Source organism: Cryptococcus neoformans, chromosome 6, assembly GCF_000149385.1.
Source record: "Cryptococcus neoformans var. neoformans B-3501A chromosome 6, whole genome shotgun sequence".
NCBI classification, from domain to species: Eukaryota; Fungi; Basidiomycota; class Tremellomycetes; order Tremellales; family Cryptococcaceae; genus Cryptococcus; species Cryptococcus deneoformans.
Window position 1 is genome coordinate 1,335,320 of NC_009182.1, and position 23,488 is coordinate 1,358,807.

The 23,488-nt window shown below is 49.3% G+C and overlaps 10 protein-coding genes across 10 annotated transcripts; 4 read left to right on the forward strand and 6 right to left on the reverse strand.

Annotated features, from left to right (window-relative positions):
• Positions 1-160: 160 nt before the first annotated feature.
• Positions 161-1,198, forward strand: CNBF4470 (hypothetical protein; the record flags this gene model as incomplete). Its single annotated transcript, XM_769675.1, has 1 exon — positions 161-1,198. One exon carries the CDS (start codon positions 161-163, stop codon positions 1,196-1,198), a length of 1,038 nt encoding a protein of 345 aa, XP_774768.1.
• A 156-nt stretch (positions 1,199-1,354) lies between these two features.
• On the reverse strand, positions 1,355-2,345 carry CNBF4480 (hypothetical protein; the record flags this gene model as incomplete). Its single annotated transcript, XM_769676.1, has 4 exons — positions 1,355-1,416; positions 1,674-2,044; positions 2,109-2,208; positions 2,297-2,345. 4 exons carry the CDS (start codon positions 2,343-2,345, stop codon positions 1,355-1,357), a joined length of 582 nt encoding a protein of 193 aa, XP_774769.1.
• Positions 2,346-3,221: 876 nt separating this feature from the next.
• On the reverse strand, positions 3,222-4,470 carry CNBF4490 (hypothetical protein; the record flags this gene model as incomplete). The annotated part of the gene is made up of 2 exons (XM_769677.1): positions 3,222-3,474; positions 3,539-4,470. The coding sequence occupies 2 exons, from the start codon at positions 4,468-4,470 to the stop codon at positions 3,222-3,224; spliced, it is 1,185 nt and encodes a 394-aa protein (XP_774770.1).
• A 2,115-nt stretch (positions 4,471-6,585) lies between these two features.
• CNBF4500 (hypothetical protein) lies at positions 6,586-8,522 on the reverse strand (the record flags this gene model as incomplete). The annotated part of the gene is made up of 3 exons (XM_769678.1): positions 6,586-8,064; positions 8,122-8,403; positions 8,466-8,522. 3 exons carry the CDS (start codon positions 8,520-8,522, stop codon positions 6,586-6,588), a joined length of 1,818 nt encoding a protein of 605 aa, XP_774771.1.
• A 567-nt stretch (positions 8,523-9,089) lies between these two features.
• On the forward strand, positions 9,090-11,391 carry CNBF4510 (hypothetical protein; the record flags this gene model as incomplete). Its single annotated transcript, XM_769679.1, has 5 exons — positions 9,090-9,195; positions 9,248-9,696; positions 9,747-10,078; positions 10,117-10,204; positions 10,255-11,391. The coding sequence occupies 5 exons, from the start codon at positions 9,090-9,092 to the stop codon at positions 11,389-11,391; spliced, it is 2,112 nt and encodes a 703-aa protein (XP_774772.1).
• Positions 11,392-11,544: 153 nt separating this feature from the next.
• CNBF4520 (hypothetical protein) lies at positions 11,545-12,753 on the reverse strand (the record flags this gene model as incomplete). Its single annotated transcript, XM_769680.1, has 3 exons — positions 11,545-12,135; positions 12,235-12,404; positions 12,492-12,753. The coding sequence occupies 3 exons, from the start codon at positions 12,751-12,753 to the stop codon at positions 11,545-11,547; spliced, it is 1,023 nt and encodes a 340-aa protein (XP_774773.1).
• Positions 12,754-13,525: 772 nt separating this feature from the next.
• CNBF4530 (hypothetical protein) lies at positions 13,526-15,265 on the forward strand (the record flags this gene model as incomplete). The annotated part of the gene is made up of 3 exons (XM_769681.1): positions 13,526-13,598; positions 13,710-14,011; positions 14,090-15,265. 3 exons carry the CDS (start codon positions 13,526-13,528, stop codon positions 15,263-15,265), a joined length of 1,551 nt encoding a protein of 516 aa, XP_774774.1.
• Positions 15,266-19,610: 4,345 nt separating this feature from the next.
• CNBF4540 (hypothetical protein) lies at positions 19,611-20,730 on the reverse strand (the record flags this gene model as incomplete). The annotated part of the gene is made up of 2 exons (XM_769682.1): positions 19,611-20,612; positions 20,692-20,730. The coding sequence occupies 2 exons, from the start codon at positions 20,728-20,730 to the stop codon at positions 19,611-19,613; spliced, it is 1,041 nt and encodes a 346-aa protein (XP_774775.1).
• Positions 20,731-21,149: 419 nt separating this feature from the next.
• On the forward strand, positions 21,150-21,900 carry CNBF4550 (hypothetical protein; the record flags this gene model as incomplete). The annotated part of the gene is made up of 4 exons (XM_769683.1): positions 21,150-21,196; positions 21,249-21,351; positions 21,407-21,793; positions 21,838-21,900. 4 exons carry the CDS (start codon positions 21,150-21,152, stop codon positions 21,898-21,900), a joined length of 600 nt encoding a protein of 199 aa, XP_774776.1.
• Positions 21,901-22,114: 214 nt separating this feature from the next.
• Positions 22,115-23,140, reverse strand: CNBF4560 (hypothetical protein; the record flags this gene model as incomplete). Its single annotated transcript, XM_769684.1, has 3 exons — positions 22,115-22,796; positions 22,859-23,013; positions 23,054-23,140. 3 exons carry the CDS (start codon positions 23,138-23,140, stop codon positions 22,115-22,117), a joined length of 924 nt encoding a protein of 307 aa, XP_774777.1.
• Positions 23,141-23,488: the final 348 nt, after the last annotated feature.

Here is a 23,488-nt window from a genome sequence, read left to right on the forward strand (position 1 = left end):
TGATTTACCCATACTGCCTCAAGCAGCTTTTTCCGTACGTCACTTCCATCTCGGTCGGTTTGTATTCGTTTCTCTGGATTAGCAATACCGGTAACTGATACCCAGTAGCATATATTCGCTTGAGTCCACTCATTAACATCTATCTATACCTATCTATGCCATGTCTCAAGCATTTACCACATCTGAAGAACCTGTCTTCGAGACCCTCTATCCCGTCGCCCATCTTATCCTCCACCAGCTCTCCCTCATCGCGCCCCTAAAAACCCTCACGCTCTCCAAATACTATTATAAGCACACCATACCCACCCTCTACCACACCGTCACCGTCTGCCACAAGCTTTTCCACAGTCTTAGCCAGCACAGTACTGTTGAAGCATGGCTCCGCACTGCTGAGGCACTTTCCCGTACACGAATTCTGCTCATACGGAGCATGGAGAGCGCTGTGGTTTCCACTCATTTCAATATTTCAAGTTGTCCTGATCCTATCGCCGCCCTAGAATGGCCAGTGAAGAACTTGTTCTCAAATGTCAAACGGTTGGAGTACGATTGGGAAGTCGTCAATAGCCAATTCTTGAACAGATACTCGGTATGCTATACTTCTCAAAACGTGGACAACACTCTCATCCGTCTCCTCCCCTCCAGCTTCCAAGAAACGGTCGCTCATGTACTCTTTGATGGAAGGGCAAGGTATCATTACGTCCTAGATGAACTTCGACGAATCGCAGAATGTCGTCCGGAAATGACAACAGTCATTTTTCACACCCCATCCAACAACCAAGCGCCACTCCGAAGCGCAATCATGCAGCTACCGTTTATTTGGCCCTACAGCCGTATCCGAATTATCATCTCCCTTATCAAAGCACCCTATGATACCAAATGTCCCCGATGGGAGGATGAGGACCTGATGTCCCTAGTGTGTGGGGTATGGAAGAGCGCGGTAGCGCTTGATAATGTAGTGTACAAAGCAAAGACGTCTGCCAGCATTGCGCTGGGACCTGTGGTGAATAAGATGGAGATATATATGTCTCAGGCGGAGGAAGCGGAAGCATTGTTTGCGCGATTATATTCGGAGAGCCCGGAACCGCCGAGGTTTATGTCGAGGATTGAGAATGTTACCTGGAACGACTTTGCGGAGGAGTATATCGACTTTGTAGAACTGAGTGAAGATGTGTTAGGGATATACGGACTGCTTGAGTGAGAGTTCAACGAGCGAAAAGCAGTATCGTACGCATATCGTGACTGAAGCTTCGAACAACAGAGCCAGTCACAATAACGACATGGAACGATGAAGCACGACAGCCGCAAAATAGAAATATACATACATTCATATAAACATGCATACACGTGCAACCCCCTACCCCCTAATGCCCCACATGGCTTGACCCAAATCTTCCAAACAACATTTCCCCAACACCGCTGCCTATCACAACAGAGATCATCCACCAAATATTAAACGTCATCACGACCAACCTGCCAGAACCGTCAATCCTTACTCGTCAAACGTCAACCTGAGAAGAAGACTTACATGAGGAGATAGTGAATCAACGTCTGAAGAGCCTGCAACAGTCCTCTCGGAACATCCACCGCCAGCCGAAATGGTCTACTCCACCTACCTTCCCGTCCTGGATCAAGACTCCTCCTTACAGCTTTCGGTAAGTGGCTATGAGCTAAACCCGTCTCGACAGCCTTCTCCTTGCATCTCTCAATCTCTGCTACCCTCCCCTCCGCACAAGGATTACATCCCATTCCCGGTTCTTGTGCTTGAGCTTGACCTTGCTGTGAATGTGCGTAGGACGGAGCGGAACTACCCTCTTGACTCTCACGCAAAGCATGGATGAAAGGAGTATAAGGAGTAGCAGGTTCGACTGAACCATCTTGGTTTGATTCAAGGGCGTAATCAGATGGGGTAAGGGGGTTGTAGACGTCTTTCTCCTTTTTCGTGGATGAACGTCGGTTGAAGAGGACGGGAGGTGGGAGAGAAGTTGATTTGCCGGATGAGGAGATGAGAGGGCCGTTGGAGCAAGGACGTACGTACCCCACTTGGCTGAGTTTGCGTTAGCGGACGTTTTCGGTAGAAGTCTACGAAATCGGGGCGAAACTCGACTTACCCTCTTCTCCAAGCGGCATCGCATGCTCGTCTGAAAGCAACTAAATATCGCTCAAAGATGGCAAGTATGAAAAGACCAATGCAGACTCCGACAGTTGCTCCTGCCGAAGATGGCATCCAAGATGCAAACCAGAGCACTAGACAGATGGTGTCAGTAGCGGGATCGCTTGATTCGCGAGTATAACGTACTGTCACCTCCTATTGTACCATGAAAATACATCTTCATGCTCATAGACATGTTGGAGGATGTAGAGGACACTATCAAGAGTTAGGTGAGTCGGGGCACGCAAAAATGAAATACCCACTATCATCCATCCCGTCCATTCCTGACATGTCCATTGTGGTGAACGTTAAGCGGGCGTGGTCTTTTGAAGAGAGAGAGCGGCTGCGGTTGGAGGGATGAGATCTCAAGGTGTCGTTTGTGGTTGTGCTTATCGCCTTGTAGTAGTACCCCTGTGCTGATGAAAATAAACCTTTCAATATGTTAATGGTGAAAATAGATTGGATAGGATGAGATTGCGGGTAGACTTCGTTGTCGACCAGAGGATAGCTTTCCTGCGGAATCTGGACTGGGGAACAATCTCCGTGTAATCATCCGCGAGGCCTTTTCTGAATATGAGGTGAATAACCACGAGCCATTTCTTTGGCTTGGCATATGCTTCGGGGACCGCCGCAACACCTTAATTAATTAACAATCCAGAAGATTATTAGGCTGAAGTGCCCTCGGTTAGTATCTCACTAAGGCGGACGACCACGTGGAGATGGGTGGTTCGACTTTGGTATAATTATAATGACTCGGTGGATGTGTTGCATACGATTAGCCCTTCAACCATCCTTCGCATGTAAATCCCTGTGGAATCTAGAGCTCCATCAATCTCCTCTAATATATAAGATTCAAGCCTTTCTCCTTCGTTAATGCCCTATTTGTGGCAAAGAAGAGACCCCCTCTGGGCTCTTTTTTGAATGCCTTAGCTAACTTCCATTAGCCGTCAAACCTAAGTAAAATCTATGTGAACAGTAAGCCATGAACATCTTTCACAACCTATCCCCAGAAGGCTTGACGACGCACCAGAACTGCTGATTATTTCTTTCCCTCATTTGCTCCGACGGGCACCTAATGACACCCACAATATTTGCAGACCGCCTTTTCAAAATGTATCACTAACTCTCCCCGGAAAGGACACCCGTCGCTCGGTTCTTCGTCTGCTTCTTCATTCCCATAAAGGAGACTAAATTCTCTTTTCCTTGCGTATTCACGGCGGCAGACCATTAAAACCTTCCGTTTGACATCTTCTTCACTTTCCGCACCCTTGCGAGCATAATTGTAGATGTGAATCTTACAGCGTGTATCTTCCGGAGAGAAATGGCTAGAAAAAAATTTGTCAGGTTTGAACCATTCTGATACCTCCCCAGCAGGAATTGAATATTTACGATAAGAATTTACCCAGGGCCTCACGATGAGGAAGCGGTCGTTCATAGGTATCTTTCGGCAGTCCTTGGGCTAGCAAGAACAAATGCATTTCATCCGGGGTGTAATACCCACTGGATTTACCGAACCTCCAGTCACAAAGTTTAACATTATGCATTGCGAGGGTTTTGAGAGCGTTGCGTTTGAAGATGCCGTCGAGAAATTTTTGGGAGTCATGACACCAACTATCCGGTAAATGAAGACAGAAGGGAGTACCGGGCTGGCACAGACTGAGATCATACAAATCATCAAGTCTTTCCCTCGCTAAGTTGTTACTGCCTTCCGACGCAGATTCGTCGTGTAGCTCCGCGTATTCCCAGTCCTCGAGGTAACTGTCTTGAATCAAATCGTCAAAGTGATCCATAGCACCTTCCTTCCATATCATACATGGCAGGCCTTTCTTGCCTTGACCTAAGTTTCGAAACAGAGGTTGCGGTTCAATGTCCTGGTACAATGAATAGGAAACAAAAGAATGTTTTATAGCTGCACTGATAGCTATATCGAAGGTTTTCTCCAAGGCAGGACCATCCGCAATGATAATTCGATGGACTTTGTCAAGTAAGAGAAGGCGTCTTAAAATCACGCTTTGTCCGAACAAGGGCTGTTGGTGTGGTTTTTTGTACCAACGCTTGAATTCTCCTTCTCGAAGAAATCGGCCGCTGTTGAGGCCCCTGAAAAATTGTTTTCGGTTAGAGCGTTTCAACTTGACTTCGTAGTAAATGTGATCAATGCACTGGTAGTACAATGATTTGGACACTCGCGCCAGAACGAGAAGGCTTTTGGGGTCAATATCTTTGAGGTGGGTGATAATTTTTGTTTGGAGTTCGATGGGGAGACGGTCGAGCGAGGCGGCCTTGTTTTTCAACGCGACGGTCTGGCTCCGTGTGCGGGGCATGGTATTACTCTGTGATATATGTTTAGGTCGCAGTCCAATGAGTCGTAATAGGTAGTGCAATTGTGGGAACTTTGTGGACCTGTCCTAGGCTCGACACAAGCCCCTCGACGGACATTGGTTCGTCTCCGATAGGCTGGCCCCCGTTGTTTGGTTCAAGTACAGCCACCACGCAGCTTCCGTCGGCCGGTCGGTCGGTCCGTCGTTGTTCCGGTTGAGCACCGACGCAGATGCACGCTGCATGAATGCCCTATGGCCATTCAACTGTGCACTCAATCAGACATGTTGCTGTCAGCAGCGAAAATCCTTTCCACCGATCGCCACTATGCATACTTCTCCGTTTGTCTTCAATCTTCCACATAAGCATCTCCATCTTGGATCGACGCCCCTGTCCGTGAGCTCATCTCCGAGTACAAGCTGCATATTGTAAGTTGGAATTCTCACAAAATATGGGATGATGATGAAGCTGAAAAGTGGCGATGACTCAGCGATTTACGTCAATCGTCGACCCTGTCTAGAATCCTTTTTCAGTAAAAATGTCGCGAAGTAGTAATCCCAGGGTATCCAGGTGAGAACTAGGCGTGCACCTGGCTTCCCAGTTGAGGACTTGACTGAAAAGCTTCCTACCCCATTCTAGGCCGTTCGACAATTCTTATCGTAGGACAAACGATGTCGTCGAAGCAGCATCTATAGGACCAGAAGTGAACTTGGCGAGTGCCCGGAAGATGGATATGAGCTGTGGAGCTGAAACAACGGGTTAACCTATGGTCGTCATAGCCTCAAAAGCGGTTGCGCGCTGTCGAAGTGTGTTAATCCCTCGAGGTGGGCGCACGATGCAGTATAGGACCTGGCTCAATCACCGCATCAACTTGGAGTTCTCCGAGGAGGTCGTCAGTCAACTAATATCCTCATCTTTTGGTGCAGTACACGATGTCGGTGCCCCTGCCTCTCCATTCATAGCCCCTTTCGATGATTTCGTCCCTGGTGACATCTCGATCCCTCGACGCTCTCTCCTCGTCGGCCAATCCTCATCTTTACCCGGTGATGCCAACCAAGTTCCTCCCGGGCAAGCCTTTGATCCACAAAATGCATCAAAAAATCAGGACGCTTCACAAGGCGGTCTTCGAAAAGAGCCTATAGATACCAATGATGGAAGAGAGTGCTACAACAGAGTAGGAGGAAGTGGTGTAGAGGGAATGAATGTTTATAGGTTCCCCCAACGAAGCTCCGACCCAACTGCCTTAGCTATCCTATAGTTATAGCATTGAGATACGATCCAAAGCTTGTGACAGTAACTACCGTCCCATGGGTAGATGCCTACTAGCGCATGGTAGATTCAAAGTACATACATAGCTGTTAGTTGCGCTGCTCATGGATCTTCTTTTACCGAACGAGGGTAGAACAAGCCCTCTTTCCCTATTGCGGTAAATTACTAACATAATAGTCACTTCCCCTACTTATACAACGCTCCTAATAAAAGAAAATGTAAGACGTCATGGGACCAGGGCTACGACCCTGGTATCCAACCCAAGCCGTCCTTCTCTCACAGATCGACGTTGAGAGGCCTGAGGAAACTTTGCCCAACATCATTGAGAAGGGCGTAAAGTGTTGCAGTTCCAATCTTTTGGCCCGCTGTGCATTCGAGATTGTCAGGCAGATGTCGGTTTCTTGTTTAAGTCTATCGAAAATATCAGTCGGTTGGGCCGGCAAGGCCGGACAAACTTTTCGCGGCAAAGACGAGGATGATATTTCTGATGTCGAAATTGGAGATGGCAAAAAAGAATTTTTGATTTCGCCGTGCCTATATTTCCATGTACGTGCCCTCGGAATGATCCCAATGAGTACCCAGTAAGAAAGTCGGTTCCTATAGTTACCTGACATTGTACAAGTACCTGTATGTGCCTCCGCGGTAGACGGTTCTACTTTGTCGTTTCCTTTTGCGATTTCCTGGTTCGGGTTCTCATCATCTCGTCCGTTTCCCTTGTTTCCTTTCTCGCCCATTCTTCATCTCCCTTTTCCCTTCTTCTTTCACTGTCACTCCTTGTACATTTCACTTGGCTTCCCATCTTCCCTTCCGCCCTTTATCTCACACCCCATTTCATCCCTTTTGAACAGCTACTACGGTTTCTTGAGGAGCTTCGAATAATGGCTTTTCGCTTTATTGAATGCCGTGCTAACCTTTTTCCTGATAGGGTTCCTACTTTTCTGAACGGCGGCTGTGGATAGGCTTGTACGCGATGTTTTCGGTTCTACCGGTGATGCTTTTCGGAGGATGACCGGAGATTGTAGGGCGTCGTTAGCTCTAGGTGCATCGGCTGCTGTAAGATTGTCAGAGGGTACCTTAATGATAACAGTGGTAGAAGAAGAAGTCGTGATGGGGATAGAAGTAGGCTCAATCGTATGCTGTGGCATAAACGTGGAAGGAAAAGCTTGGTTGGTCACAGTGAGATATGGTGGCTCGAGTATGATAGGCGGTGTTCGATGAGAATTCGCAAAGCTGGCATGGGAAAGCGGCAGGTTGGATGGGGTATGGCGCAACCGGAGAAACGGTTCCGGTGCCCAATCAGGTGTCTGTCGCGGTATGATGGGAGTTCGAAGCTTCAAAGGGGATTGATATTCACTTCTTCCCGTCCCTGGCGGCTCGTGTACGATAGGTCCGGACCGGATGAAACTCGAAGTTGACTTGCCCGTCCGAAGCCGAGTCGGACTGGTCATATCTAACTTGAAGTTTTGGTTGGAAGGAGGAGAGTTGGGTGGGGACCAAGGGCGACTTCGAGTAGAAGCGACGTATGGAGAAGAGTTGAGACGGGCAACATCGCTCGATGATTTGGATACACGAAAAGGGCCTGAGGACGGCAATTTTTGTGGATTAGGGGTTGATGAGTGAAAAGTCGGGATTGGGATTGATGGTGTACCAAAGTGGAATCGTTGGTTTGTCTGGAAGTCCCTCGGCTGTCGTGACGAGTCAGAAGGAGCAGGTTTTTGTACTGCAATTTGGGGAACAGTTCGAACGGAAAGGAAGTGAAGCGGCTTCTTCTGTTCGTGCTGTTTGACGTATCGCTGTGCAGATTCGATTACATCAGCAAGTCGCCGCAAAGTCTTTGAGTCATCGCCACGTATACTCCTAACGTCGGACATTGTATCCTGTCCTTTCTCAGATACCAGCTCTGCTGGGTCACCTGCCCGTGCCGTAGTGTTAAAATTGGTTTTCGACGATGGTGTAGAGACTCGCATAGAGGATATAGCAGGAAGGTTGGGAGCAGAGCGAGTTTCGCGTAGTCCCTGCGAATTGTCTCGAGTTGTTATAGTGGGCCAAGTAGGGGAGAGAAAGACGCTCGGTAACGATAAACTTTGGGATGAGGCTGTTTGTGGGTTGCTAGGCACAGTCGAAGGTATGAGTGGGGTAGGGGTGAAGTTTGAATGGTTGGAAGAAGGTGAGAGGGAAGAGAGCGGCGATATACATGTGAAAGCCTCCAAATGGGGAGGGAATTGTGGAAGACTCCGATTACTCCTCTCGTAGAGCTTTTTCATCATATCATCTACTCTTTTTGAATGGGTAAGCTCCCAGTCATCAGGGATGGATGCCGATGACCTGTCCTGGCATACTATATCAGCTGAGCGTCTGATGATATGAAAGTAGCATGCCGGACCCACAGGTGATTCTAGAGGAGGCCACGGAGGAGAAGCTGGAAGAGGATTTACTGGGTTGTTGGCGGTAGCCTCGCTTGCTTCACTGGGATTTCTGGCCAGAGAAACTGGAAAGGAAGATTGGGCGTGATTGCCAGGGGCGAAAAACAAGGCATTGGTGTCTGCAACAGATGACCGTTGCGGCTGATGAGCTGCGTTTGCCCCTTGCGCATTATCCAACTTCAATCCAATACTTTTTAAATAAGCAACGTCCCTGCCTCCGGGGACTTGCCTGGTCCTTTCAATAATCTATTACGGTTTATTTGTTATCAGCGAAATCGCCTAGCGAAAATTACTATGAAGGAACTTACCACCAGGTCCTCAGGCGGACATGGAGTAGTTATCAAATTCCTTGAAACCACTGACATTTCATCATTAAGCGTAGCATCGTCTACGTTCGCGACCGTTGATTGATAGGTTGGGGCGCAGACTATGTCATTACTGACGACCTGCGGGGGCGCATATTGAAACGGTTGAAACTGTACAGTTGTCCGTAAAAACATTGTCGGGTTCTTTCACTAATCCCAAGCTTAAGGTAGGAAAGATGTTGAATAGGGGGAGATATAAAAGTGACATCGCAAAAAGAACTCTGCGAGAGTATACCAATGATGGTGAGAGAGGGCGACCAAGACTTGCACGAAGCCAGTAGTAAATAAAACAACCGCCAAAACCAAGGCTTAAATATAAACCCGAAGCGGCACTATTTTATTAGGCTAGAATACCTATAATAACGCGTTCGACGCGTTTCGCCCCAGGTTACTTTGGGCGATTACTTCGCGACTCTTCTTTGGTGAAACCTCGACATTTTGTGAATCATTATCCTTTCGTTTTCATCTTTCCTGATTATACTTATCCACGCATAGCGACTGGACTGGCTTCATAATACCGTATGTCCAAAGTCTAGACAAGGACCGATAGCTACATGTTCAAGCAGTATGGGAAAACGACTGGAAGACGCTTCGTGTGCCATCTGTATCGATTCGCTCTTCAATAAACGCGATGACCTCGACGATATCATTCCTATCGCCACTTGCGAATGTGGCAAGTAGCCTTCGACACCATGATAAGGTTTAACATGGCTAATGTATCGCAGGTCATGTGTTTCACGAGCCATGTCTTTTAGAATGGTTCAAAACTCAATCACAAGCTTACCTCGCCGCTGCTCGTGAAGCAGGAGTTCCTGGTAGACATGGTTCTCCTACGCTCTCAGACGCTCCCGTGGAATGCCCTTCTTGTCGAGCAGAATGTTTTGCCGACCCCGAAACTGGTAATCCCATTATACACCGATTATATATTACGTTCGATGGGCGATCAAGTAGTGTTCAGCCGGCATCGTCCCCATTGGGAAGAGACATTGATAGACAGGCGAAACGGAGGGAAGAAGAGGCGCTGAGTCTTGCTAAGAGAGCAAAAATGTTAACGGAGGAGGTAGCTGGATTAGGAGCAGAGAGTAAGGAGGAGGAAATGGAGGGGATGATCAAGAGGACCGAAGGGTTGGTAAAGGATTTAGAGCTTTCTGCGAAAGCGGCCAGTGGTATCAAGGTATACAGTCCCTCTTTCCCAAATATGAATTGAAGCTGAGTATAGACTAGACATACGTGGGTGGTCTGATTGTAGCGGTTAACAAGCTTCGTTCGGCTCTCGAAGATCACCCCGTCATTCACGCGCTTCAAGGCAGAATCTTTCAGCTGGAGTCCTCCCTTAAGGAGACAAACGCAGAAATGAAAACCATCATCCCGAATGAGATACGAAAAGCGAAAGAAGCTGAGCAAGCCAAGGCTGATAAGAGAATTAAAAGAATTATGGATGAGTTGGAGGTGATACAGAGAGAGCTTGAGAAAGAAAAGGTAGCTAGAAGAGCGGGGAAAAAAGAAATGGACGAGAGGGCGAAGGAAAATGAGAAGAAAATTATGATTCTTGAGAGGTAAGGATGATGCTCCCAGACTGCGCTAACATATGTAGCCAACTGAGAAGGGAAGCGAAGGAAAAGGAAGATTTGCAAGCTACTTTACGTGAACGTACAAAGATGCTCAAAATGTATCAATCTAAAGTAAGCGTTATCATTTCTTCGCAGAATTAGACGGTTAATCACAAATTCAGGCCGACTCTCGGAAAGAGCTCAAAGCGAAAGTCCAAAAGCTGGAAGCCGAGAATGCTCGTCTCCAAGCAGATCTCAAAGCCTCTACCAACGCTCCACAACGATCACGCAAAATCTCTGACCGATCTTCATCCCCCGAGGTTTTCGATTATCAACAGTTGAACAAGTCGGCTAGCCCCCAACGTGACATGTACGGCGAAATCCCTGGTGAGGATGACGATCCAATTATCCAAGAGATTCCTCCTCTCGACCTTGATCTTACCCTTCCCTATGCCCGTTCGCGCACTTCGCGAGCCCAGCTGATCCCCCCGACATCCGCTGACGAGTCTTCCCTTCTTATCGATATGCCCTCCTTCCATGACGACTCTTTACGCCACGTAACTGGCCTTCCAGCAAGTCCGAAACGGTCCCGATCAGGAAAAGAGTTGGATACGAGGCAGCACCCAACGGCAAGGACGATATCCTTTGATCTGGATGAAGGACTAAAGAGGAGGAAAGCTAGTAAGAGCAAGTATTTCCCTGTGAGCCATAGCTCAGAGTTTGGGAGTGGAGGGGTTGTGAAGGAGCAAGGAATGGAAAAAAAAGCGAGGGAAAAGGAAGGAGGGAAAGAGAGTCGGCCGCGAAAGAGGGATAGGAAAGGAGGTGACCTATTTGCCTCGGATGCTGAAGAGTCTGAGAGCGATGACGAACCAGTGCCTGTTCCTCAACCACGGCAGAACAAGATTAACCCCTTTGCCACTTCCAAACAATCCACATCTTCTCGCGCCAGGTTACCAACCACATCGGCCATCCCCATACCCGATTCCTCCCTTCAGCGGGCAAAATTTTGCCCCGACAATGAGCCGGACTATCAACTAGAACCAGAAGTAAATAATGATGGGCAGAGTCCACGGGGATGCATGGTGGTCGAGCCGAAACGGGTGCCGTTACGTACAAAGGAGAAGGAACAAGTTAAGGATGCGAGCAAGATCGGCGATAAGGGAAAGGGGAAAGAGATGATGAGCACCGGGGCGCTGGGGAAGCAAAAGGGTTCGGAGCAGAAGAGTGTGGTTGATTGGTTAGGCATACGGGATCCGAATGGGCGGCCAAAGGCAGGAACGAATTTGATGCTGGGGAGGCAGATCAAGAAGAGATTATAAAATGGGGAGCTTAGGGAAAAGAAGATTGATTTGTTGTAAGATACACAGGTTATATTTGTAAACTTACTCTCGAGTGATTCTCAACAGCATGTACACGTGACATAACTTTAGTTGCGTTATTCTACTAGGGTATTATACCAGACTTTCTGCAAATTAGACCAATTGATGTTCCGAAAAGAAGTCAACAAGGTGAGGATTAGTAAAGTTAAAGTTGGCAGTTTGGTTGGGGAACCCCGCCAGATCCCAACCTGCCGTCGAAGGCCAGGCATGCCCCAGCTTCTCAATACTCAACGCCTTCACTTCACCTTTTGGACAATCCCAAACCTCTTCCCAAACGCCAGGATATATCTCTTCCACCTTTGGCTCCGCCCACTGCCCAGGCCAACGACCTTTACACCCATTTCTCTCTGCCCACTCCCTCCTCCATTGCCTCACATCCGGCTCCGGCCCAAAACTACCGCCCTCGGGTGTTCGACCGTGATATTGCGTATCGGTATCTTCAACGCCATGGCTGTGGAAAATGTTAACCCCCCTCTCGGTTTGACAGCCGTGGAAGGCGAAGGTTCCTTGATACAAGGCTGGGGAGACGGGAGCGAAAGCTGCGAAAAGAGCGGATGTGTCGGGTCGACAGGCGAGGAGGGCGGTGAATCCCCCGCCGTTGGATTTACCGCATGCGTAGAGACGAGATTTGTCGATTGTGTATGAGGAGGATACGGTGCGGAGAATATCGTAGACGTATGCGATCTATCAAATATCCGTCAGCTCTAAAAATGTTCCCATGTAAATAGTTTATTGACGTCCGGATGGAATGGGTAGGTTAGGGAGGGGAGAGATTCAGCTCACATCGTCTACTGTGGTGTTTTCGTATGGTGCCCCTTTCCAGATGTGAGTCATATTCCAATCCGTATTGTTCACACCTTGTGCATAGACGGTCAAGAAAGACTTGCCCGCAATCTTAAGACTGGGATCTGAGAGCTCTGTGATACGTTGTTGTTTCTCGCTGTAACCGCCAGCTGTGAATTGCCATATCATCAGCCCGATTTCATAATTGTGTATGGCTTTCTCCTCCTCCGATGGAATAATAGAGAATAAGGGCTTACCGCCATGGAAGCTGAACACAAGGGGGTGGGCCTTCCCATGAACATAGTTCTCGGGTACGTTCAGCAAGAATGTTCGTTCGGTCTCTCGTAGTTCATAGGCGATATTACCGGTCAGGGGTTTGTCAACGGTGGTAGGCTCAGAGAACACGCCAAACTTGATTTGATCATTTTGGAAAGGCGTATCGAGGACGAGTTTGGAAGGCGCTGCGAAGGCACCGCCGAAGATATGGAGGGCCAACACTAGTACTCCGAGAGCTAGCATGATATATTGCTCTTCGCGATTATTGTTCTAATAGAATAGTGAATGAAGAGACAGTGCGAGAACCGCGCATTTGTGGGGAAAAAACACAGAATGTGTCAATTCGAAGCACGCCATGTCTAGCTGTAGCAGTCTAAAAAGAAACCCAGAAGCGATAACGAAAGGAAGGTTCATCTTCCACCACCACTAAATAGACCGTCGGACTTAACCGATTGCATTCGCTCATCTCCGAGACTATGAACAAGGTGCAGAACGACGGAGTCCATTTTCTACCGCACGTATTGTTTGTTATTTAATGATGTGATTGCCAGAGAGTTTGAACAAAAAAGCAATGGCACCATATAAATTTGAAGTTGTAACATCATGGAGCCCAGGGATAATAATAGATAATAGCCATGTATTGCTGTTGAGCGAAAATGGACATACTTATCCACCGCCATAAAAGCCTTCTTCATCATCCACCACCACCTTGCCTTTTTTTGTTTGTCCAGGACACAGAGTACGCCGCAGTGTTTTTGGCCTCAAGAAGACTCACAAAAAGTCGTATCTTTTTTGTAATTGTTTCCAATTCTGATCCCATTAATCAGTCTCCCCTCGGGGATAAATGACCGGCGGGGACGGATGGCGGCCTGTTGACATCGATTTCTGACGTGCTCGTTTCATCCCCGAATCCACCGCAAGACTCATCTACATTGACTCAAAACACTTTCACACCGCTCGTATCGCTTTTCCTTTCTTTCACATCTGCATTGAGTAGGTCTCTTCAAGATTGAGCATGTCAGGGAATCAGAAGCAGCCATTACATATCATTGTCAACCCCGCCGCGGGGCAGGGAAAAGGTCCAGCTTGTAAGCCCTCCCTCTTCCATCTTGAATGCGTATCTAACAATACTTTTCTTTATTTACTATTCTTTTCTCCTGCACCGCTCCACTCACATGACGTTTGGCCATTTATATCAGTCCTGGATGAACATATCATCCCCATCCTCAACCACTTTCGACAGTCTTACAAAGTGTACCCCACAACTGCGCCGCTTCATGCTGGAGAGATAGGGCGGTCGATCTTGGATTCGCACCGTGAGCTTGGGAAAGGCGGTGAGCCTATAGCAGGTGGAGAGAGGGACGAGCCGAATGTAGTGATCATAATAGGCGGTGATGGGACGGCGCACGAGTTGATTGAAGGTGTCACTGTTGATCAACAAGCAGAGAATGAAGATCAAGGATGGGGACGTTGGGAGCTTATTGTGTTACCTTTCGGGACCGTAAGTTTTGTATCATTATAATGTCATATGGAAGCCAAATTGAAGCTGACATATCACCTATTTCTATAATCTACCAAGGCAAACGCGCTTTATTACTCCCTCTTTCCCCCTAGCGACCCTTTGCCGGATACATCTATCCTGTCTTCCCTCCCTTACCGACCTTCACCGGAGGTGACCGCTCAAATTTTGCCTCTGGTTTCATTTTTGAAAAGGTCGACGTCTCCGCTTCCTTTACCAATCACACTCACCACTCTTTTACCCCCCCCATCCCCGCCCCACGACGTGGCCCCTAACACAAGCCGAAACATCAAACCGATCCCGACCCATGTAGTCCTTTCAACTTCCCTCCATGCTGCGATCCTCGAATCTTCTGAGAAACTTCGGGAGACGCATCCGGGAAACGAGCGGTTTCGGATCGCGGCGCAGGAGAGTATGGGCATTTTCTTTGACGCGAGCGCCTGGCTTTTTGGTTCAGGCTCTAAAGTCGGAGGAGAAGAAAGGGTGAAGGTGGATGTGGAGCAGTGGGATCCAAGGGTGGGAAGCTGGGTGAAGCCGTTTACGGAGCACCGCGCACTTGTTGATGAGGGTGGAAAAAATGGAAAGGGCATAGAATTGCAAGGTCCATTTGCGTATTTTACGTCTACCGCTACAGTCAGTCGGTTTGAGCCCGCTTTCGTCATTTCTCCACTTACTTCCCTCCGCCCCCCTCCCTCCCAGCAAATCCAACAAGACAAAAACGCAGATGGTGAGGGATCAAGAGATAATAAGAATGAGTACATTTACATCACCGTCCTCCGGCCTTTACGCGATCCATGCGTCCTCTCCACTTTCCCTGCCTCGTCTGGGAGTGATCAATCCGAACGACCAGACCGAGGGGATCGGAGCGAAAGATGGGCAAAAAGGGCACACGAAGTGTTGGGAAAAGCGTACCATAACGGGGCGCATATCGATTTGACGTATCCACTCAACAAGGGGGAGAACAAGGGCAATGTATCAGGAGAAGGAGATGGAGAGGAGGGTTGCGAAGCAGAGGTAAAAGGCCAAGGAGAACCAGTAGTCGAGTTATACCGCTGTGCAGCCTTTTCATGGAAGCCTACCGCCATTACCCAAACCGACAGAACCAAAGAAAAAGGGAGTGAGAGGGCGAGACTAGTTTGTGCGGATGGGGCGATACATCGGGTCCCCGAAGGAGGCAAAGCGGAGGTGGGATTAATGGTACCGAGTGAAAAAGGGGGGTTTTATGTTTGGGCATAATACTAACAGGATGCAGGGGAGGCAGGGGGGTTTGTATACAGAAAGCGCCGGTAAGCAGGAGAGGAAGACTGGTTTATTGTACATAAAGAAATAGAGGATATAGAATAAATAAGAGGAATTAATTTGTAGGTATGAAGGGTACGTTTACATGAAGTTAGGGTTAGAATAGATTCTTTTTCAGCGAGTAACTAGTCCCAATTTATCTATTCTCTTCCGGATGTCATTTACACACCAATGCAAAGCACTGCGAACAATGCGCATAACTCTTCCGAAAGGCGGGCAAGCATCGAGCATCCGGCAAAACAGGGGACGAGAGAATGATCGACGGATGACGGATAGGGACTCGGACATGCGGATGTCGGGTGACAAACCCCCACACAAAGAACAAAAGAACAAAGAACACTTTTGATGTTTGATATGCTTATTCGCTATAAGAGATGTGGTCCCGATCCATGTACGTTCCCATTTCTTCTGGATTTTTACGTAAACTGATGACTGAGTTAGCCTTCTTTTGTCGCTCGCGTTAGCGGGCAACCAGTACCCCCGAGCGACGTCCCACCTTTTATGTGTTTTTCATTTTTATTCCCCTTTTTGCAAACCCGGCCGTTTCAAATGATCTTCGTAACCTGCTCTCGAGTTTCACGGCTGTATTTAGAGCGAGGAGGAGGCAGCAGGAAGGTGGCGAGAAGCTCCTCGAGCCCTAATTAGCGGGGTGTATTCGACGGTCGACCGTCGTTGCTATGGAGAGGTCAGTGTCCCGGGGAGCGTGTTAGCCGACCGACAACTACTAAAACCGAGCTCCGCTTAACAATCTCATCCTTGGTTTTCCATTCTCTCAATCCATTTTTGACGAATAATTGAATATCGTAGGACCACCAACCCCAGCAAATAAAGGAGAACGACGGCACCCGGGATTCCTGCATAATCCCGCATTGTGGTACTAACTGATATGAGCGCTTTTCATCTTTTTCCTAGATTGTGGGCCATCTTGCATCTGAAAAGAGTGAGTAAAGAGAGGCGAGGTTAAATTAATCTTAGATCACGTCCATTGCTGATCTCCCGCCCTTTTATCCTCATCAGAATCTATACATCTCGATTCCGTATAACCCACTATTAAATCGTACTCAGCTCAACCTCTGCATTGGTGTAAAAGTCAGTGCACTTACAGCCGTCAAGACTCCGACAAACAGATTGAGCGCTGTGTTGAGCAGCTCCATCCATCCGTCATACGCCTCCCAGGAATTCTTGCGAATCCTTGATCTGAATTGGCGGGCCATTGGGTCTTGTAGGAATCGTCTCAACGGTAGATACAAGGATAAGAAAGAGTTTATTGCAATGAGAATTTGGAACTCCCATTGCGTATACCTGTAATGGTTTCAACAAAATCCTCACTAACGTCAAGAGTATTATGGGAACTGATCAATGAAAGCGGACATCGATTTCAACTTACCCTTGCAAACTCCTTATCAATGTCCCTATGCTCCCCACCAGACCAACAGTCACTGGAAACCCTTAGGGCCTGATTAGTATGTTACCTTAATTTTGTCTTCCCGTTTTAAAAACGAGTTTGAGGGGCCTGCTCACTGTTATACAGAACAGAACGTCTGTACAGACGGTCATTATCGCTTTCCCTTTGACTGCCTTCTCTGGGGCCAAAGTCAACTAGCCCCATCCTTTGGGCAACTTCATTATGTAACTCCTCTTGAGACATATACGACACTTGATCGTTTAAAATGGCCCTTTGGGCCGACAATGAAGTTACCTGGTCTTGTAGGGCCCTGGTGTCTTCCGATATGTTTAGAGATCTTGGTTTGCCTGTTCTGGTTTTCGGGACTGCACATCTTTATGGTCTCCTTGGTCGTCTCCTTGATCGTCTACTTGGTCGTCACCTTGGTCGTCTTCTTGGTCGTCTCCTTGGTCATCTCCTTGGTCGTCTCCTTGATCGTCTCCTTGGTCGTCACCTTGGTCGTCTCCTTCAATCCTAGAAATGACTTGACAGCTCATACTCAGTTGATCCTGTTGGTGTTTGGTAAGCTTGTATTGGCCAAACTGTCCTTGTAAGGAAGTTAGAACGTCGAGCACTTGGTCGAAGGAAAGGTCTTGGTGATCTAAGATGCTGAAACGTGGCTGTTCCTCATAGCTGTCCGTTTGTTGATTAAAGGAAGATAGAGACTTGTTGGAGTTTGCAAAATCGGGAAGAAGTGGCCATTGCGATCGGTGTTGGGAAGAGATCCAATAAAGGTTGGGAGTAAGTGATTTTGAGAGCAGAGGCCTAGGGATGCTGCAATATAAGCAAAGAGTGGGAGCGAAGAGAGTAGGATACATATTTCAGTTGTTGAACTAGGTGTGATTCTTGACAGAAGGCGACATAGCGCCGCGCTTGGCTTGACTGGAAGTTGGATGAAAGTCCGTTTGCCGCGCCACAGGAAACTGGCAGACGCGCATTGTGGTTGAAGACCTTAAAAGATTACATAATTTGTACAGAAATGACGGGAAGAAGTTGATCGATCATTATTCGTTATACGGCTTCTCACCATCTTGCCACTTCGTGTATTATTTAATATTACCTTTGTTGATCTATGTTCGATATCTGCCAAGTATTTCCATACTGAACATTAACTGCCATATGTTTCTTCCACAGTTATCGGTAAACATAGCTACGACCGTCAGCCGCCCCCCGTTACGTAGGTCGGAGCTTTCGTTGCCCATTGTGGATCCGCGTTTCTTGCAAATCACCCTCGACTACCTTCATTGCCCAGATTCATCGCCAGCAAAGGATGGTGAGGACATGGAAGACAACCCAATCATATCTTATCGAAGGACTAAAGGTGCCCTGCGGAGATTCTTTGGTACCGGGAGTCACTTCTATATGACTGGTTTCAAAATGGAGAACGGGACAAGCGTAAGTTTTCCCCTGGCGGATGATTTCAAGCTGTAACGCGCGTGTACTTAGGATGCATTTTTTGCAGATATCCCGAATGGAGTTGATTAAAGCTTGGGCCTGTGCCAGTCAGGCACTTGTCTTTTTCCATGAGATTTTCTTGTATAGACTCGACGACGCTCAAGTTGGTCAAGATAGTTTTAGGAATTCGGCGAATAAGCTTTTTTGGGAGGTAAGAGTGGGTTGACTGGACTTGGTAGACGATGGCTGACATGGTATTGGACATTAAGGCATCTGGCTGTCAGAGTAAGCACACGTCTTTACATTTAATTGCCACCCGTTGACCCATTTGGTATCTTTCGTCTCTTAAGGAGTGATACAAAGCGCAATGGTTGATCTGTCAGTTTATGAGGGAGAAGCTCCATGGGGAATGCCGACCGCCTGGTTACCTTTACCTGATTCATACGACATTTCCAATCTTGGGGAATTTGGGGAGCAATCCATGATCTGTGACGCCATCCTCAGCGGAAACCGGTCTTTAAGCTTAGAAGCGGGCCAACCGACTATAACGCCGTTGTTCATCCTTGCCGCACGACATATGCTCGCTCTTCATGAACAAGGTTACGATCAGATATTTTGGAAAGCTCGGCCTATCTCCAAAGAGACGGGAGAACCGGTACCTCCTGTTCGGAAAATGTACCACCTCCCCCCGGGGTTTCCTATCGACGATCGCGAGATTAGGCTACGCATCCGCCTTAGTAATGGGGAAGTACGGGTCGAAGATTGCCAGGATCAGGAGGATAAAGATCTGGGAAATGATGGTCTGATCGTGGACAACATATCCGATAGCACCATGGCTAGAACATCGGAATATGACTCCCAATCCAGCTTTTCTACTTCTTCTATTTCGCCACTTCATGGTTATAACAAAAGCAGGCTTTTCTTTTTCCGGTCTATCAGTGGTTTGCTGACATATATACGTTATAATTCTAGATCCCAACACATCCTCTGCTCTCGTAAATTGGCTTTTCCCAAGCAGTAGTAATAACCTGCGTAAAGTAAGTCAAGGTTATCATGTGGAATTCGTCAAACGCTTACGCTTACTGATCCAGAGACGAGCATTTAGTTAAGCCTTTGCCATCTTTACTAAAAAACAAGGAGGAATGGACTAACTGATCAAGAACGCTCGTGGAGTTGCAAAAGTCGCTGAAGATTGCACATTGTATCTTTCCTCATCTTTCAAAGACATTGAATGCAGAGAGAGGGGGATCCGAACAGAATGAGAGAGGATAACGGTTCTGACAATGCGTGAGGCAGTTTTGGAGACTCGAGGTTCGAGATTCAAAGCATTCGTTCCTTTTTCCTTCTCCCCCCTTTTGCCATGAAGCGAGGCTGTGATAAAATATATACGTATCCATAGAACGATCCATTTGAGGATCCATTCACAGAACAATGCAAGTGATTTTACCAATCTCTATTAACCCAGTAACTCCCCGGTATCCGTCCTTCTCCGTCTGCTCCTTCCCTTTCTCGTGCTCTTTCGCTTTGACTTTCCGCGCCTATGCTTATCCCACCCACGGCGGCGGCCCCGCCCAACCGATTCATCCCAGCCAACCCCCTGCGCTCGCTTCTTGGCGTAACGGCCGGTGTGGCAGCCGGTGTGACGGCCGGTGTGCCACCTTCCACCACCCTCGCGGGGCTTGGTGCGGGTAAATACCGGATGACGGTCCATAGATGGGAGAGGGAGAGGGAGAAGATTGTAGGTGGGTTTGTCCAGTGGGGTGAAGGCGGTGACGGGGGTGGGGGGAGGGGGAAGGGGTCGGGGTCGGGGTCAGAGGTGGAGGTGGGGGTGGATGTACCCCAGGCGGTACTTGGTCCACCATGGTGTTCTCCTGATTCCAAGTCGTCCCCTGCTTGTCCATCTTCATCTTCTTGGAATATAACCCCGTACTTGGAAGATGTGGAAGACCATGGCAATGGGAATGGGAATGGGAATGAAAAGGGGAATGGTGGTGTCGTTTGAGGAGTCGATTGGGGGGCAGCCGGAGGAGGCGGTGGGAGGAGGATATCGGGATAAGGAAACTTGGTGGATCGCTTGTAATCATGTGTCCCTCCTATAGAGTTGATATACGATAGTACCAATGCCAAGAGATGGATTCCCCAAATCAGGACGTCCAGGATCCAGACGCATGCCAGCCCGAGGGGTCTCGTACCGACAAAATCGAGGACCATCCCACCGCCGCCGCCGCCGCCGCCTCCGCCGTGCGCGCTGTCCAGCCAGTGGAGGATCCCGGCGACGATGTTGACGAGGGTAAGCATGAGGGCGAGGTTTTGGAGGGAACGGGAGGGTGGGATGAGGGAGATGACTTGGATTTGGACATGTGTGAGGAGACGGGCGATGAGGATGAGGAGAGAGGGGGAGTGGAGGTATTGGAGGTAGGCGAGGATTTGGGCGATGGATGTGAGCTGATGTTTTGGGTTGGGGTTGGGGTTGGAGTTGCGAGTTGCAGTGAGCGCGGTCGGGAGAAGACGAGGGGGTGCTTACGGATGCCATAGCATGGCGTCTTTGAGGGGCGTACACCATTGATGCAACTGTGTTGGAAGGCGGGAGACTTAGTATGAGATCGAGGGGCGATGGGCCATGCTTCAAGTGCAAATTGGGGGTTTGTGTATAGGTTGTATGGTCTAGTGTCGGGCCCGGTGTAGATCGATGGTATCTAGACCGCCGGCTGGATAATTCTTAATCTTCAATTAATAGGTGACAATCGCTCATCGCCGCCTTTTATATAGACTTTTGATTTCTGAATGGATTTAGCTTTTCCAAGAGAAATAAAGTTTGTAATTTGACTATTAGAAAATCTGAAACAAGCTTCCCCCCTCGACGATAGGATTTCGCGAGAAATCAACAAAACACAAACAACAGATACTCTTTTTTTTTTTACGTCCAGCTTTCCCGTTATCACACACAAGTTTCGTCTTTCACACGTCCGATTCCAAGAGATAATGCAGACTATCAAATGCGTCGTCGTGGGTGACGGCGCTGTCGGAAAGTACGTCGGTCGTTTTCTCCGTTTACTCTGGGCTAACTTTTGCGAATGTTAGGACATGTCTGTTGATATCCTATACAACAAACAAGTTTCCATCGGAATATGTGCCTACGGTGTTTGACAACTATGCGGTGACTGTCATGATTGGTGATAGCCCTGTACGTTGTCTTGTGTTCGACTACTGCACTGACACTGACGCTACGCCTGCGATAGTACACACTCGGTTTATTCGACACGGCCGGGCAGGAAGACTACGACCGGCTGCGCCCGCTATCTTACCCGCAGACAGACGTCTTCCTCATCTGCTTCTCGATCGCTTCCCCCGCTTCGTTTGAGAATGTGCGTGAAAAATGGTTTCACGAAATCTCGCATCATTGCCCCGGGGCGCCGTGCTTGATAGTGGGGACGCAGGTCGATTTGCGGGATGATCCAAAGCAGGTGGAGAGGATGATGAGTGGTAGTGGCCGGGGAGGGGGAGGGGGGAGGGGCGGGTTGATAACGCAAGAGCAAGGGGAGCGGCTGGCGAGAGAGTTGGGCGGGAGAAAGTATGTAGAGTGTTCGGCGTTGACGCAGAAAGGGTTGAAGAATGTGTTTGATGAGGTGAGTCCGTGGAGGGGAAACGTGGACTGACGTGGGGTGAATAGGCAATCGTAGCGGCTCTTGAACCGCCAGTGGTGAAAAAGACGAAAAAGTGCTTGATCCTCTAATTCGTCGTGGTTTATTTTGAGCCGTGGTTATTATATATATAGATTGTTCTCTTCTTGCCTCTTGGATTTTTTAATGCTTTGGGTTCATTATTTGCTATAACGACTGGTGCGAAAGTGATTATGAAATGCAACGACATTGTACATATTGCCCTACAGCCCAACGATTTCTACAGCCAACGATTTCTACAGCCAACGATTTCTACAGCCAACGATTCTACAACCCCATGCCAACCTCTTTCGCGCCCTTGACCATGTAGGCTTCCTCCGGGACATCATCATACATATCCTCCAGGGACCACTTTGCTCTCAGTTTCAGATCATCGGGATCTGATCTCAGCCCGGTCTGGAGCCTGATGAGCGCAGTGTGCGCGATCATCGCTGCGTTGTCTGTGCATAGATGGAGCGGCGGGTAGTAGAGATTTTTCCCCGCGGGGGGAAACAACCCGTTTTCGGTTTTCACAAGGCGGTCGAGTTGGGAGCGGATGTAGGCGTTGGAGGCGACGCCGCCGGAGACGACGATGCCGCTCAGCTGTGCTCGCGTGTCGGGCGGCAGGAGGGCGATGCGCTGGGCGAGTTTGGTGAGGAGGTGGGTGGTGAGTGCGGTCTGGACGAGGTTTGCGAATGCGCGCCGGTCGGGTTCGTCCCATGCGGGCTGGCGCTGGCGGCGGTCGTGGACGGCTCGTTGGAGGGCGGCTAGCATGCCGGCAAAGGACCAGGCGAGGGTGTTTTTGGCATGGAGGGTGGTGAGTGGGATGGGGATGAGCTGGGAGGCAGGGAGCGGGTGGGTGTCGTAGGGCGGGAGAGCGGGGAGGGAGGCGTAGTGCTCGAGGATTGCGCCGGGGGCTTTGGGGCCGGAGGGGAGGGCGAGGAGACGGGCGGATTTTTCAAAGACGTCGCTAGAGCCGGCGTCGGGTGTCGGATCAGCCGTCGCGCGGAATGTATGGTCGGAAGAACGTACCCGATTTTGGAGTCGAGTGTATCGAGCAAGATTTTGAATTTGAACAGGCCTTTGGCCAGGACGAGTTGGGTATGGCCGCCGGAGAGGAGGAGGATGAGGAATGGGAATTCGGGGGCGGCGGCCGAGGTGAGGAGGGGTGTGAGCGCGTGGGCTTGCTGCAAGGGGTGAGCGTGCACGCAAAGGGACGGGACGCACCATGTGATGTACGCCGACGAGCCTCTTTCCCAGCGCTGCTGCGAGGGCCCGCGCTGTGCCCTGGCCGACACTCAGACAGCCGGGCATGCCGGGCCCCCTGGTGTACGCGACGGCGTCAATGTCGTCCCAGCCGACGCCATGCTCGTGCTTTGCGTGCTGGAGGCAGCGGGCGAGGGCGCGGGGGATGTTGGTGGAGTGGGATACCTGGGCGTGGAGGGGGTGGATGCCGCCGTAGATGCTGTTGAGGGCGTGCTGGGAGAGGGTGGAGAGGGAGAGGAGGCGGTGGCCGGTGCCGATGGCGGGGCGGGGCGGGGCGGGGGCGGGGGCGGCGACGATGGAGGCGGAGGAGTCGTCGGCGGAGGATTCGAGGGCGAGGACGAGGAGCGGGCGGGGGGAGGAGACGGGGGCGGGCGGGCGGGGGGAGGACACCGGGGC